This window comes from Erpetoichthys calabaricus, chromosome 8 (assembly GCF_900747795.2).
Source record: "Erpetoichthys calabaricus chromosome 8, fErpCal1.3, whole genome shotgun sequence".
Lineage (NCBI taxonomy): Eukaryota > Metazoa > Chordata > Cladistia > Polypteriformes > Polypteridae > Erpetoichthys > Erpetoichthys calabaricus.
This window is the reverse complement of record NC_041401.2, coordinates 131,138,227-131,153,536: the sequence shown is the minus strand read 5'-3', so window position 1 is coordinate 131,153,536 and position 15,310 is coordinate 131,138,227. Positions and strand designations below refer to the sequence as shown.

The 15,310-nt window shown below is 39.2% G+C and overlaps 1 protein-coding gene across 1 annotated transcript in view; it reads left to right on the top strand.

Annotated features, from left to right (window-relative positions):
* cfap74 (cilia and flagella associated protein 74) overlaps positions 1–15,310 on the top strand; it is a 525,252-nt gene that overhangs the window by 364,699 nt on the left and 145,243 nt on the right. Inside the window, exon 26 of the mRNA XM_051931357.1 lies at positions 3,230–3,506. Within this exon, the coding sequence (XP_051787317.1) occupies positions 3,230–3,506 (277 nt within the window). The remainder of the gene's footprint in view (positions 1–3,229; positions 3,507–15,310) is intronic.

Sequence of the window (15,310 nt, the reverse complement as noted above, 5' to 3'; positions counted from 1 at the left end):
TCTTTGGATCTTGGCATGATGTCTAGCTTTTGAGGTGCTTTTGGTCTACTTCTCTGTGTCAGGCAGCTCCTATTTAAGTGATTTCTTGATTGAAACAGGTGTGGCAGTAATTAGGCCTGGGGGTGGCTACGGAAATTGAACTCAGGTGTGATACACCACAGTTAGGTTATTTTTTAACGAGGGGGCAATTACTTTTTCACACAGGGCCATGTAGGTTTGGATTTTTTTTCTCCCTAAATAATAAACACCATCATTTAAAAACTGCATTTTGTGTTTACTTGTGTTATATTTGACTAATGGTTAAATGTGTTTGATGATCAGAAACATTTTGTGTGACAAACATGCAAAAGAATAAGAAATCAGGAAGGGGGCAAATAGTTTTTCACACCACTGTATATAATATGTATGTATTGTAACAATTTGTCTCGAGCACTAGCCTGAGAGTATTGCTACCACTATTCTGACCTAGCTAAAGGCAGATGTTAAAAGGATAGGCCAATATCACACCTTAATAAATTTCCCGTATAGTCTTTATTCTAATAAAAACAATCCCTTAATATCAATGCATTTATAGGTCACTGCACACCATAGTCCATATTTATCCTTGCAGTCCATCAAATAAACAACAAATAGAAAAACAATCCCTTACACATGGATCGCCCGCCCGAACCTAAGTAACCCTTAATTTGCAGCGCCACACACATATACATGTATCTATCTACACATCAAAAGTATTCATTCCCCCAATTCCCGTTCCAGCGATAATAAATAGATCCGCAGATAGTCCACTGTAATACTCCCGTAACGGCCGTCGAGCTGATGAGGAGTCCTGAAAATAGCGGACTATATATCCAATCTCCTCTTCGTCATCAAAGACATACAGTCAGACTTGCGCCATGATTAAAGTAAAGTAAGTCCGTTTTGATAGCTCACCTGAGTCCGTAGGTAATAGCGGAACGATCGATTCCCAGGTACTAAAGAGAAGACCATCCACCTTCCAACAGGACTGATAGGAGCTCCTAGGCTTTTCCCATGGCCAGAGCAGAAGCTGATCTGCCTTTTCTGTTATCCGATGCTCTTCTTTTCCTTTCTTCTCTCTCCTCCCTTCTCTCTTTAAAACGGCGCGCTTTATGCAAATTACTCCTCGAACAAACCGGAAGTTCCACCTCTGGGGCACCGCTGTCAATCTCTGTCGGAAGACTGTTCCCCCCCCCAACAACCGATCAACAGCAGAAAACATTATTCTTTATGTGGCAGCGCTACAGTATATATTATTGAACTGATTTGTGTATCATATATCATACTAGCAAAATACCCGCGCTTCGCAGCGGCGAAGTACTGCTTTAAAATTTAAATTGAGAAGAAAAGTAAACCTTTTTAAACTGAGGGAAAATATACCAATAATTATTTGTTAAGGATCTCTTTGTATACCACGTTGTCAGTTCGGCCCTCTGGTTGTAATATGACCAAGCTGTGCACTGAGCGTACTCTTGAGCATGCAACGTATAGTTGGCCATGTGAAAAGCAATCTTGCCTCAAATCAATGCCAACCTTTTGTAGGGTCTGTCCCTGAGACTTATTAATTGTCATTGCGAAGCAGAGCCTTACTGGAAATTGGAGGTGTTTGAATTGAAATGGGTTTCATCGATAACTTCACATTGAGCTTTTGAGAGTTTAAACATTCATAAACATCAAAGTGTCCACTACTCAAATTGTCACCTGTGAATCTAAGATGTTTAAGAGGCATTGGCGGTTGTCCAAAGGTGTAAAATATTTGGCCATTTCGGTACACTTGAAAGCGACAACCGAACAATTCAGCAGCAGCCATCAACTCACATGCAGAACCATAGGTGAAGGGCTAAAGCATTTCACTCTTATAGTGCTCCTGTGTAGTATAATTATCTCCTGTACCGTCATCAGTCCACACCTTGAACCTGTCCCAGTCATTCAATACATAAGACACAATGTTCCTCCGGATATCAAGAGTTGGCCTGATATGGCCGTGCAATATGTAACACAGAGAATGGAAAAGGCAGTCGCCATCTCCGGGCATGGAAACCACTCGGTAAGTGACAGTTCTTTGATTCATGGTGATCACCTCGATAGACATGTTAATGGGGGTACGGTTGGAACGATAAAGGAAATGGGTACCTGAACAATGTAAACTAAGTCTAAAATGCCTACACAATAACTATAATCATAATAAGCGAACAATAAAACAGCGGAGAAGCCGTGGATTAAATAAAAAGGCTGCCGTTATCAGCAGGGAGACGTGAATACCATGGTGAAGCAAGGAAGGGAATGAAGAGACTGGAGCGACGGACGGCCATATATAGGCAGGGAGCCAACTACGTGGAAGGCGTGGGGATGGGGGACCCAACGCCGCCTCACACGGCGACCGAGCTGCAGACTATGGACGTACAGTATATATGTATGTAAGTAGGATTCAGTTAGCGTTGGGAACCCGCGTACCAAATTTCTTGAAGATGGGCCCATAATTAACAAAGACCATTGGAAAGTTCAATATGGTGGCCGACAGTGGTGTCATACCACCGAAATAAGTATGTACATCGGTTTCAGTTAGCGCAGGGAAGCCACCTATCAAATTTCGTGAAGATGGGGCCATAAATAAGAAAGTTTAACATGGCGGACTTTGTCGACCGTTATGACCGTTTCACGTAGAATTTCGAAATGAAACCTGCTTAACTTTTGTAAGTAAGCTGTAAGGAATGAGCCTGTCAAATTTCACCCTTCTACCTACACGGGAGGTTGGAGAATTAATGATGACTGAGTCAGTGAGGGCTTTGCCTTTTATTAGTATAGATAAAAAACTGCTTTTGATAAAATCAGTATAATAAGCAATGGATGTAAAACATTTACAAATACCTACACCACCAGATTGAAAAAAGACTTTTCGTAATTGTACACTGTTACTATCTAAAATATGTGATTAGAAATATTGTGTAGTTCCCAACCGCCGCCCCAAAAGTCTACTAATCTTTATTGTTTTTAGAATTCACTTTGAACGGTTGTTAATTAAATATGTTTGTACTGGATGCATGTATCAAAATGTTTGTTTTTCTGTGTTCTTACTGCATAATGTTATTTGTTGTGTTTCTAAGCTGTATTAATTTCATTTTGCCAGTACATTTTCTTACTATCATGACATATTGATTTATTCAATTGTAATGTCTGTCTATGGTCTGTTGTTGTTCCAATTTCCATACAGGGAATTCAAGTTGTCCTGCATCGGAGTTGGAGTTCATCCGCCCCTGGAACTTTCCCACTCTCTGGTACAGTTTCGCGCTACAGCCATTTATGATACAAGCACTGTCATAATCTATGTCATCAACTCTCACACTAGTTTGAATGAGCTCTCCCACTCTGCATCATTGGTTGGCAAAGGCGAGATTGCACCTGTTGGACCAACTGCCTTTGAATTTGCGGTTCCTGAACATCTGGATATAACTGTTGCACCTTCTGTAGGAACTGTAATGCCAGGCGAGGTAAATACACTTTCTCTGCTCATCCAGAAATATTTGTGATTAATATTTTCAGTGTTGTTTTTAGAACCTACAGTATGTGTTTAAAAAAACATTATTGATCACAAGAAGCTTGTCAGGTTTCACTAATTTGCACTCAACCTTGCATACCCTAACATAAATTGCACAGTTTCTCTCTCAGAAAGCTAATAACAACAATGTATTTCTTGTATAGCCCAAAATCACACAAGAAATGCCTCAGTGGGCTTTAACTGGCCCTGTCTTTGGCAGATCTTCAGTCTTTATCCCTAAGAAGACAAGTAAAAACTCTTAATAAAAAAAACCTGTAGGGAAAATAATGGAAAAAATCTTGGGAAAGACAACTCAGAGAGAGACCCCCTTCCAATTAGGTTGGGCATGCAATAGAAGTGAAAAACGGGGTAGATTCAATACATAAAACAGAACATAAGCAATCCTTTTCACAGAGTTAGGTGGCCTATCAGTCACCTCAGAAATACAGTACAATAGTAGAAACTACTTTGATCTTGTACAGCGCTCCTCGCCAACTGCAAATGCAGAGTGCTGCAACAACTCTCAAGGCATAAAATGCAAGAATAGTATACCAGAATAGAATACCACTCACAGAACAGAACTATCATATATAAGTATGCAGATTTGTTCAAATACATCAAAAACAAAGTAGAAGCTAATTAACATAACTAATAAACAACAATATGTGTCCATCAGCTAATTGTAGAATCACTGCCAGATTTTAGAAAAGGAGTCACATATGCCAGATTCAGAGACTTCTTGGAGAATTTGACCAAAAAGCCATGTCCCCCCCCCCCCCCCAAATTGGCCATTCTACATCTGAGTCAGTGCTTGGCTGGACAGTTTGATGAAACCCGATGAATCTGTGCTACTTTATCAGAAATTACTTTTCTGTGGCAGGCAAACAACTTGGGAGTAGAGCAGTGTCACCAAGTGCCACATGTGAGTGTCAAGGAAAGAAACAGAATAGGTTAGGGTTAGTAACAGTTTATAAATACTATATTACTTATACAGTGGACCCTTGACTTACGAACTCAATTCGTTCGAGAGGGCTGGTTGTAACTCAAGTTGGTTGTAAGTTAAGACTATTTTTCCCATTAGAAATAATGGAAATGCCCTTAATGTGTTCCGAACATCCCACAGCAACACTTACTTAACTTTTTTTAATAAAAAAGGGATGTATAATGTGCATAATTTACCAAAAAACACCAATAATTTTTCTAATGTACTAACCAAAAAGTTATAAAAAGTGCTTAGCCTACCAGAAACAACAATTTCATACTGTACTCACCATTTAAGTTGACATCTTTGGCTTACAGGGAGGAAGGAGGAGGAGAATGAAATGGAAGGTGGTTATTGTTTGGAAGGAGTTTCCTTATACAAATCTTTTCTTTGCAAAATTGTCGAGATGGTGGATTTTGACATGCTGTACATATTAGCGAGATCGGTCACATGAACGCCACTCTCATATTTCCGCACAATTTCTTTCTTCGTTTCGATTGTGATCGCTTTCTTTACCTTCGTTACCTTCGCTTTCTTCCTTAGCAATTATCGAAATAAATTATATAAATCACTGCACTGACCGAAATTACGTCCACAAACAAATGTATCTGGGCTCCGACTGACGCTTACGAACGCTCTCGGCTGTTTGTTTACAATCGCACAAGCGGATAAACGTGACCGCATTCGGGTCGTAACGCAAGATGTTGGTCGTAATTCAAAACAAAAATTTTGGTCGTAAAGCAAGTTGTTTGCATGTCAGGCCGGTCGTATATCAAGGGTCGACTGTATTTTAGCACTAGTGACTAACAACAGAGATGCAGTATGCACAGCTAATCAGCAGCTCTACTCAGGATATGATAAACTGAAGTAGTGAGACTTCTGCCTGGATTTAAAAGCTGAGACTGAATAACCATATATTATAGTAGCAGGGTGACCATTCCATCGCATTGATGCCCTATAACTAAAAGCTCAGCCTCCACTGTTAGTTAATTAATCCTAGCAATCATAAGCAGGCCAGCATCTACAGTAAGTAGGGCCTTTACCATTTAAGGCTTTATATGTTAAAGGAGGATTTTGAAATCTGCCCTAAACTGAACTGGGAGCCAGTGTAAAGATTTAAGAACTGACCTATGTGAATGTACTTTCTTGTTGTAATAAGTCTTGCAGCAGTATTCTGAAAATTACTGAAAGCTGTATAAAGAACAATTTGAGCGGCCAATGAACAGTGCATTGCAGTAGTCAATCCTACTAAAAATATATGCATGAATTAATTTCTCAGTATCCTGTATATTTAGGAAACACCTTTATTTTCCAACATTTTTAAGATGTTATATATATAGAACACTATTAGGTGTCTAACAGTTGACTGTCTCCTTTGTAACCTGCACTTGTTGTCATGTCATTGTTAGAATGCAAGTGCTTTCCTGAAGTTCCTTACCATAAATTTCCTAAAGCTACAAGGAAATTGTGAGCAGTGCACAGTGTGTTCAGACAATGTTATTTGCGCACTTTCTTTCCAGGATGGTGTGCTATGCTAGATGGACAATGAGCATGCTAGCACAACATCCTTCGTAGAACTGTGCAAGACATCCATCTATGTGAGTAGAACTGAGAGGATCATCAGTGAAAGCTCTAATCACTATTATAAGAATGGTCCTGTACATGGTGCAAACTCAGAATGACCATTGTCTGATTGAGTTTTGATTGACTCGCTTTGTACACAAAGAGTATCAGTCATTACATTGCATACATTTGAATTGCTTTTCTTTGGTAATGGAAAGCAAGTATTGCTTTGGGTGACAACACAGCAGACTGTTAGCACTGCTACTTCATGGATCCATTGCCCTGGGTTTGTATGTTTTTTTTTCTTTGTGGAGCTTGCATTTGTTCACCCTATGTCTCTCTGAGTTTTTAACCTAGTTCTCCAGTTTTTCTCCCACATCATTCCAGATATGTCCCTCGAGGAGTGGAAGTCTGAGTGTGTTAGTGAGTAAGACATGTGACTGCCACCCTGTCCATACCTGTTTCCTTTCTTGTGTCCAGTGATGCTAAGTTACGCTCTGACCACTGCAAACCTGAATTGGATTAAGCATATTTAGTATGGCATTCTCTGTAATTTTAACAACACATCATGCACCAAATATGTTTTCATTAGTTTTTCTTTGAGTTATTAAGAAAACTAAGCTATAGGCTATCGAACAACCTTCATGGATTGAATGGTCTCCTCTTATTATGTTACTTATGTACATAGTTACCTGATGGTAATGTGTGTGGAATAAAATCTATATATTATAATAAAATAAATTGTCTTAAAAGAAATATTCAGCCAGTTTTTCACATAATTGATTGTCACAATGTGGCATGTTGATCAATTAGACTGGGACTTTTATTTTGTTAACCAACACTGTTTTTCACAGTGCTGGACAAAAATTAAGAAAATTGTAAACAATTTTAAAACAAATGTCTTGATTCAGGGGTGAATGGCTGCATTTTAGCATGTTTTCCACATACTGGTTGCCTGTTTTTATTATAGTCTTTTTTCATTATTGTTCAAATTTGACAGCCATAATATTCTCATACCTGTGCTGGTATCCATTAAACATTCAGGATAAAGAACTATGCCACGATTTTCCATCATAAATTCTTAAAACCTCATACTCAGGCAACCTGGTGGACAGTGTTTCATTTACAGCTTCTGGTGTTAAAGAGTTGAAATCTTTTGGTAAAGAGCAAATCGGTGCTCCCCAAACAAGCTTTATTACCACTTTTCAAAAACTTTTTCAGACCTGGAAGTGGACATAAGTGAATTAAAAAGAGAACAGTTCAGTTTGGGGCTTTGATTCACACCTGATGCCGAGATTAAATTGTTCTATGCTGAGGTCCAAGAGCTTTGAATTAAGATAGTTGAACAGCAATCAGGGCAAGGTAGGATAATGTTAGAATTATTGGGGTCCCTAAAGGTACAGAGGAAGGGAACTTACCTTAGTTCCTGGAGCTTCAGTGGTTGATAAGGTTTCCAAATTTGCTCAACTTCAAAGTTCAAAGCGTGAAAAGTAACACACGTGCACGCGCCTTCTGTCCCGCCCCAACTCCTCCCAGAATTACGCCTCTTTGAATATGCAAATCAATATAAATAGCCCTTAAGCTCAGCCTTCTGTGAAAAGACAATGGGAAAAGCACGGGGGAAAATATAAGAATTTCAGCGTATACCAAATGGAGGCAAAGGAAAAACGTACTATTTGTTGGTTTAAACAGTGGTATAATCAACAACATGAAGTTGATCAAGTGACAGAGTATCGGAGAAGCTCGAAAGCTCAAGTTCACAAAGTCGCACAGTGCCCGAAATAAAAAAGAAATCACATATCAAAGTCGCCGTGAAAAGGCAAATCGTAGCCCACCGTCTGAGTTTCATATGAAAGTTTATTAGGGTACAGACAAAAAAAATAGGCACACAGTGGGAAAAAAGCACGAAATGTCAAGTTTAATCTTGAAATTTCCACTTTAATCACGTAGTTTAGTTTGCCATTAAAGTAGAACATCATAAACTTCATCTTAAAATCGTTTAATATACTAGTTTCTCAAATCCCATTGTAACCAAAGTAGCACATTAAATGCTTTGTTCTGTATTTGATCTTCTATATGCTCTGTGTGTGAATCACTACCTGCTTCTTAAATGGGCTTTCTTTTTCTCCGACAGGACACAGAATCCATTACATTCGTGATATTACAGCTCTCTGAATAATTAAAATACTGAGATGTATACGTGATATCTTTTTCATGATGATAGGAGTTAAAGCATGTTATTAAACATGGGAACATGGTGGCGCAGTGCTTGTTCATGCCTCATGCAAGAGGCTTGCTGCGCCATGCGCGACCTTCGATGAAATAATTTATTACAGAAGTACTGTCTCTTTCAAACGTACTAACCTCCAATTCCTGTCCTTACTTTTCTTTTTCCAAATACCCAATCGCCACACAATCAGCTCTGTAGTAGACGTGAAGCCATCTGTAAGCTTAGAACGCCGATTCTTCAAAACTTTTAAGGAACATTGAAATATCTTCGTAGTACATGTTTAATTATTCTATCCATCTATCCTTCCAGTGTCGCGTCAGCACGAGCAAGAATACAACGCAATGCAGGAGCAATCCATGAACTAGCTAGCGCTGCGGCACTGTGTCCTCACATGTTTAATTATTAACAATACAGATTATTTAAATGAAGTTGAAGTTTTATCTGTATAATACAATCAACATATTTTGCTGCATTTCATCTTAAAAATGATATCGTCATCATATGTAAATACGCGCTTTATAAAGTGGCGCAGGTTGTGCAATATTATAACTGTATCCCAAGTTTACAGTGAGGTGATTGTACTTATAAGTACAAACAGTTCTACAAGGAGCACTTGATGGATTGATTTAGTGTGTTTATAGTTCTTGGGATGTAACTTTTTCTAAACCGCGAAGTCCGTACAGGAAAGTCTTTGAAACATTTTGCCATGGCTCATGCTGTATACTGATAATTCTCTTTCCGATCAGCTGCTGCTGTGATTCCCCACTCAGATACAGTGATATAAATACTCCGAGTGGTGCAGTGAGAGTAATATGGAAAAAGATGATCTGCTGTGGCAACCCTTAAAGGGAGCAGCTGAAAGAAGAAGAAGATGCAGTGAGAGTAACAACGCTAAAGCAGTTATGGTATTTGGAATACTATGGTTATTCCCTGGACCATTATATTGCTGCAGGTTAATTACAATCAGATGCATTACACTAATAAACAATATGCAGTTAGTTTCAGTGTATTTATAAAGCCGCGTCAGGAATGTGGGTCTAAGAAAGAAAGGGTGACCACACAGGAACAGTAGCACTGCTTTGACGCTGGGTGCCGCCAGTCTGCAAAACCGAGCGGAGAAATTGCGTACGCCAGGGCATGAGGTACCGTGAAAATGTGCGTGGCTTTACGCCAAGTTTAGGTTTTATACATCACGATTTGAGCGTGGAAACGTTCGTACGCAACATTTCTGTGGTACGCACCCGTTTATACATGAGACCCCTGAACACTATCTACTGGAATTTCTCTTTCTCTGGTTCCTCTGTTTTTCCTTTTATATTTGTCATGGTTTCTTTTTCTTTTTCTCATATGTGGTTCTCTTTTTCTAAATGGTATCCATATATTATCGTGAAATTTTGCTTTAACACTAGAATTACCAGAGCCTACGAAAAAACTCGTAGATCCGGCCCACCTTAAATCGCTTCTTAAAACCCTTCTCACCTCTCCGCCAGCGTCTTTTGTCATCTAAATGTACTGATAAAGACAAGCTGCCAGCAGCCGTCTATTCCATCCCCCCAACGACTTAGAACGTAAACAAGCTTTTCCCAGCTCATGCCTTGATTTATTATCTGGGAGTGAAGTGGAGTTTTAGAGTAGAAATAACAAGATTGTTATTTGGAACACACGCATTTCATATGTGTTGCATTTCTACAGTAATCTGTGTAAACACATTGTTAAAACAGAAACGGTTTACAATATTCTAGTAGCAAATGACAAAATGTAGGCATAAACTATATAATGTATGAAGCCTGAAGTCCAAATATCAAAGAAACACTTTCACAAAAGGTACAAAAAAAAAAGCCACCGCCAAAAAAAGCCGCCTTAGTGTGCCACTTTGACACGCATTAGCTATCACTGCTTCCGTGGCGCAACAGTATCAGTTGCTGACTGGGAATCCAAAGGTCGTGAGTTCGATCCTGCACAACTCCATTTTGAGAAGTGTTCTTATTTTCACTATTTTAGAATAAAAAGATACATTTGATTTCAGTCTGTAACAGCCAGTGTAATTTATGATATTTGTAAAGGTTAGCTTTATTTTTTTTTTAAATTCACTTTTCATTGTCTCAGTCGCGTTCAGGATCCTTTCCTACCCCATCTGACACTGCTGTTTTCACATAAAGACGCGCTATAGTTCTGCAGTGTATCACGATACATACGACCGCGTGTTTTTTTCCCCCAATATTGCCAGTCCCCACGTGTTGCTGTATGCTGTTTCTTTTGTACTCCTGGACATGCAGAGGAAAGCATAGTAAAGAGCAGTAACTTCAGCGCTATATGCAATCATCAGACACTCCCCATCTGATACTGCTGTTTTCACATAAAGACGCGCTAAAGCTCTGCAGTGTACTTGTGACTGCATTGTCGTACCAATGCTTGCGAACTGAAGCGTCTGCATGCACTTTTCGTGGCATTATACGTGTATTTTTTGAGCATGCCCATGTAGCTCAAACACAGGAACATATGTTGATGTAAAAGTATAACAAAACAAGTGCACTTTTATTCAAGACTATAACCGAAGAAAAAAGAAAGCAAGTTACAGTAGGCGGTTGATATGACAGCTTGCGTGGTGCAATGCTAAGAACTGCTGATTTCCATTCTGTGCTATATAACTGTTAACATTTGAATCTGATGATTGCATATAGCGCTGTCTTATTCAGTGTGCGCGAGAACATGCAGGTGGCCAGTTGCTGCGTGCTACAACGCACATTTTAAAAAAAGAAAGAGACAAATATATGTGACGTTTTGAAGAAATCATTTTATGACGCGAATAGTACCAATCAGAAAACATCGTCGAAGTAATGCAATATTATTTGAAAACGAACAGCGTCAGATTGGGTGTGAAGTTATACTGGCGCTGTTTGAGTCAGATCAGAAGCTGAATAAGCAGAAAAAGCTCCTGTTCTGACTCTAAGTAAAAAAGCATGACTTAATCAACAGAAATAACCGCGATTGACATTTTAAAGATAACGATTTACAGTGCATACCAATTTATGAATTCAATGTCCGTTTGAGGAAAAAAAAAAAAACACTTCCTTCAAAGCTGAGAATCGAACTCACGTCTCTATAGCACGACAGGGCTGTTGTGCCCCAAGTCAGCAAACCGTAGCGTTAAGCCACGGAAGCTGTTGTATCATCCTTGAACCTTTTGTGAAAATGTTTATTTGATGTTTGGACTTCAGGCTTCACAGATTCTATAGTTTATGCCTACATTTTGTAACATTTATTACTAAAATATGAAAAAGTTTCTGTTTTAACAATGTGTTTACACAGATTACTGTAGAAACGGAACATGCATGAAATGCATGTATTCCAAATAGTGATCTATTATTTTCATTCTAAAACTCCAGCAGTTCAGTCACTCCCAGATAATCAAACAAGCCATGAGCTGGGAAAACTTAGTGAACGTTCGGCGACGGTGGGGGGTGGAATAGCCGGCTGCTCGCTGCTCCTCTTAATCGGCACATTTAGAAGACAAAAGAGAGGTGAGAACGGTTTTAAGGTGGGCCGGATCTACGAGTTTTTTCGTAGACTCTGGTAATTCTAGTGTTAATATAGAAGCTTGACAGTGCTCCACGTGTGCAGTCTTACCTAGCAAAGAGACTTACGGTACTAGCTTAGCATAAGTAGACCTAAAGGTTTAGCTATTTCTGTGCCAATCACCAAAGTAGGTGCGCGCTCACTGCACTTCTACTATTGGAAAGTTTCTTTTCATCAGATACTAATCCCTGTTGGAATATGGCAGTCATTCACACCAGGTGCTGTTATCACTAGACCTGAAATATATTGTATAGAGATTATTGTGTTTATCATTTTGGTTTGCCTACGCTAACTACTGTATATTGTTTATATGAGTGTTAGGTGCTGCATGTGTACAGCCTTACCTGCACATGGACAGCTGCCTCAAGCAGAGACTTACTACCTCTGCACAAGCCGACCAAACGGTTCTCTTCGGACCTGAGCTACACCTTTGCCAATCACCAAAGCAGATGCCGCATTGTTTACTTTTGAATATGTCTTTTCTCAGCTGCTATCCCCTGTGGGAATATGGTAATCACCCACACCAGGTGCTCTTAACAGTATACTTCGACCCAATCAAACAGTTGTGGAGGATTGCCGGCTTCCCAGTCCGGCCCTCACCCCCAGGCCACTAGGAGGAGCCCTCCGGACAGCATATTCGTGCCCCGAGTTCCAGCAGGGCCTCATGGACTTTGTAGTGTTGTGACACAGCCCTGCTGGATACCTTGGGGGCCGCCAGGAGTCGCTGTAGGGGGGCTAGTGGGCTCTTGCGTGCCCTATAACCCGGGAGTGCGTCACAGTCACGTGACTGGAGGAAGCGACGTGCTCCCGGGATGAAGAAGAGGACTGTTTGCCCTGACCCGGAAGGAAAATGGACTTGTGGGTTTGGCTTGGAACCACTTCTGGGTCAGGAGCTATAAAAGGACTATGGGAAGCCCAGAACACTGAGTTGAGCTGGGAGGTAGGGTGGCGACGTGTCTGGGCGAGGAGGATTGTTCATAGAGAATAGTTTATTGAGTATATGAGTGTGGTGTGTGGAGTGCTTTGTGCACAGAGTTATAATAAAAAGAAGATTTATTATACTTTCACCTGGTCTCAAGAGTGGTACCTGAGGGTTCGAGAGGTGGCTCCACGCCTTAACTGCTACACCGTATAGAATTAATATTATTATAAGGTCACATTAATAAAAACATTAGTAAAACTGATTGCATCAAAAGTATGAAATGCATTTGAAAGGAGACTTTAAAGGTTAAGAAATGTATTTGAAAAAAAATACTTATGCAGAAAATTAAGGTGATGTAAGATGAGTTTTTTAAAGTCTGGGTGCAGTGTTGCTTCCGAATGGTGTTTAGTCCTCAAAGATCCTTGGTCAATTTCTTTGGGCTCTTCTCATCATTGGCTGTCTGGGCTTTTCTCTCTCCTGCTCTGCTCTGCCTTCCTTTTCTTCCTGATCTGCATAGCATACACCCCAAACTTAAAGGCCTAACTTCATGTCAAATTAACAATGAATACAAATATAATCAATAAGTGTTTTCCTTTCTCAGGTACTTTGTCCATTCAGATACTAATTACCCCAGGTCTAGTAAATTAACAACCGGTTTAAGATTCTAAAAGAATAATCTAAAAGATACAAGGTTCAAGTCAATAAAAATATACACCGTGTACAGTAGAACCTCTGGTCACGAACGTTTCTGAACACGTACAAATCGGGTTACGATCAATAAGTTTGCCAAAATTTTGCATCTGTTCACGGACACACGCTCTGGTGGCAAACAAAAACACTGGTGGCCATTTTCCCTAAGTGTGTTTGTACGCGACAATGATTTCCCATTCTCCATTTCCTATTTTCTTTTGTTTGCGTATACAAAGCCTAACAAAGCCGCTGATGTTGCAAAAGGAGTTATAATGTTAACCAAGCAGAGGCCTCAAGTGCTGGAAGAGGTGGAAAAACTGTTGCTAGTGTGGTTGAACGAGAAGCAACTTGCAAGGGATAGCATAAGCGAGCCGATCATATGCGAGAAACCCAGGAAGATTCATGGCTAATTGCTGAAAAAACAAAATCCTTCTTCGAGTGGCGAAGGTGAGGAATATAAAGCCAGTAGAGGATGGTTTGAAAAGTTTCACAAGAGAAGTGGCATTTAATTTTTTTTCCCTGTGCTTAAAACTCATAAAAAAAGTGTTTACATTGAGCGGTTCGTAAGGGTCTAGCGCAAACACTTACAATGTTAGTTTTCTCTGTTGTTCAAGGTTTTCTCAGTGTTATTTAATGTTTTTACATTTAGTTTACTATTACACTGTGCATTCTATGGTATAATTAACTATTTTTGTACTTAAAAATATATATATATTTACATACAGTTTGTACGATCTGGAACGGATTAATTGTATTTACATACAATCTTATGGGGAAATTACGTTCGGGTCATGACCAAATCAGGTCGCGTCCAGAGTTTTGGAATGAATTATGGTCGTGACCAGAGGTACCACTGTATTTAGAATGGGATTAAAGAGTCCAGAGTTTAAGGAGAGTTTAAAGAAATGTCAAAAGGTCCAGGTTTTCTAATGGTGGGCTGTTTACTCTAGTGTCGTTATTACTGGCAGGTTAATCAGTGTTAGTTCACATTTTGAGTTCTTTTTTCTGTCCATTTTCTTATTTTATAAATTAATTAAAGGACAGTTCAGTATTTTGAGTTTTGAATATTAAAATCCTCATATGGTTTATACCAATGCATACCATCTGTGACACATTTTTATTGGATCTCTTTTTACATACTTTGTTTTTCTTATTTTTTAAAATATTTTTGTTTATCTCTTTGAAGATTTGTGTGTAACTTTTGGGGAGGGTTCACCAGACAATGGTTAATTGTGAAGTTTTTATTGTGGTCCTGGCTGATTGAACCCTTCCATGACAGTTTAGTTTAATATGATAATGGCTAATCTGTATGCTGTTGCATGGAATGTGAGAATACTCTTGACTCCACATAATAATAAAATCAATGTGGAGTTTGTGCATGAATCACACTTGAAATCTAAAAATGTGTCTCATTCTTCCTCAAAATGTTGTTCCATAATTGCTCCTTACTTTGGGGTGCAATGATGTGGACAGATTTTGTTATGTGCTGATGAAGCTGGTGGACTGGAAGTTTGCTTGGATTTTGCTATATGTCCCATTCCCTACAAAAGTACATTTTTATATGATATCAAACAAAATTTACCCTTTTTCCAAGTTTGAGGATGGTAAGGATACTAATGCCTTGATTAATTTATCTTTAGCTATATCTACTCTAATGAAAAATCAGCACATTGTTTCACCTTCTCATGCCCTGTGCTTGATTTGTGGCTGACTTCTTTTGTCCTTTAAACCTCTATGCAAAGAAATTTCCTTTTTTCTCCTATCCCAACAAATGTTCATCTAAGATTCAGTATA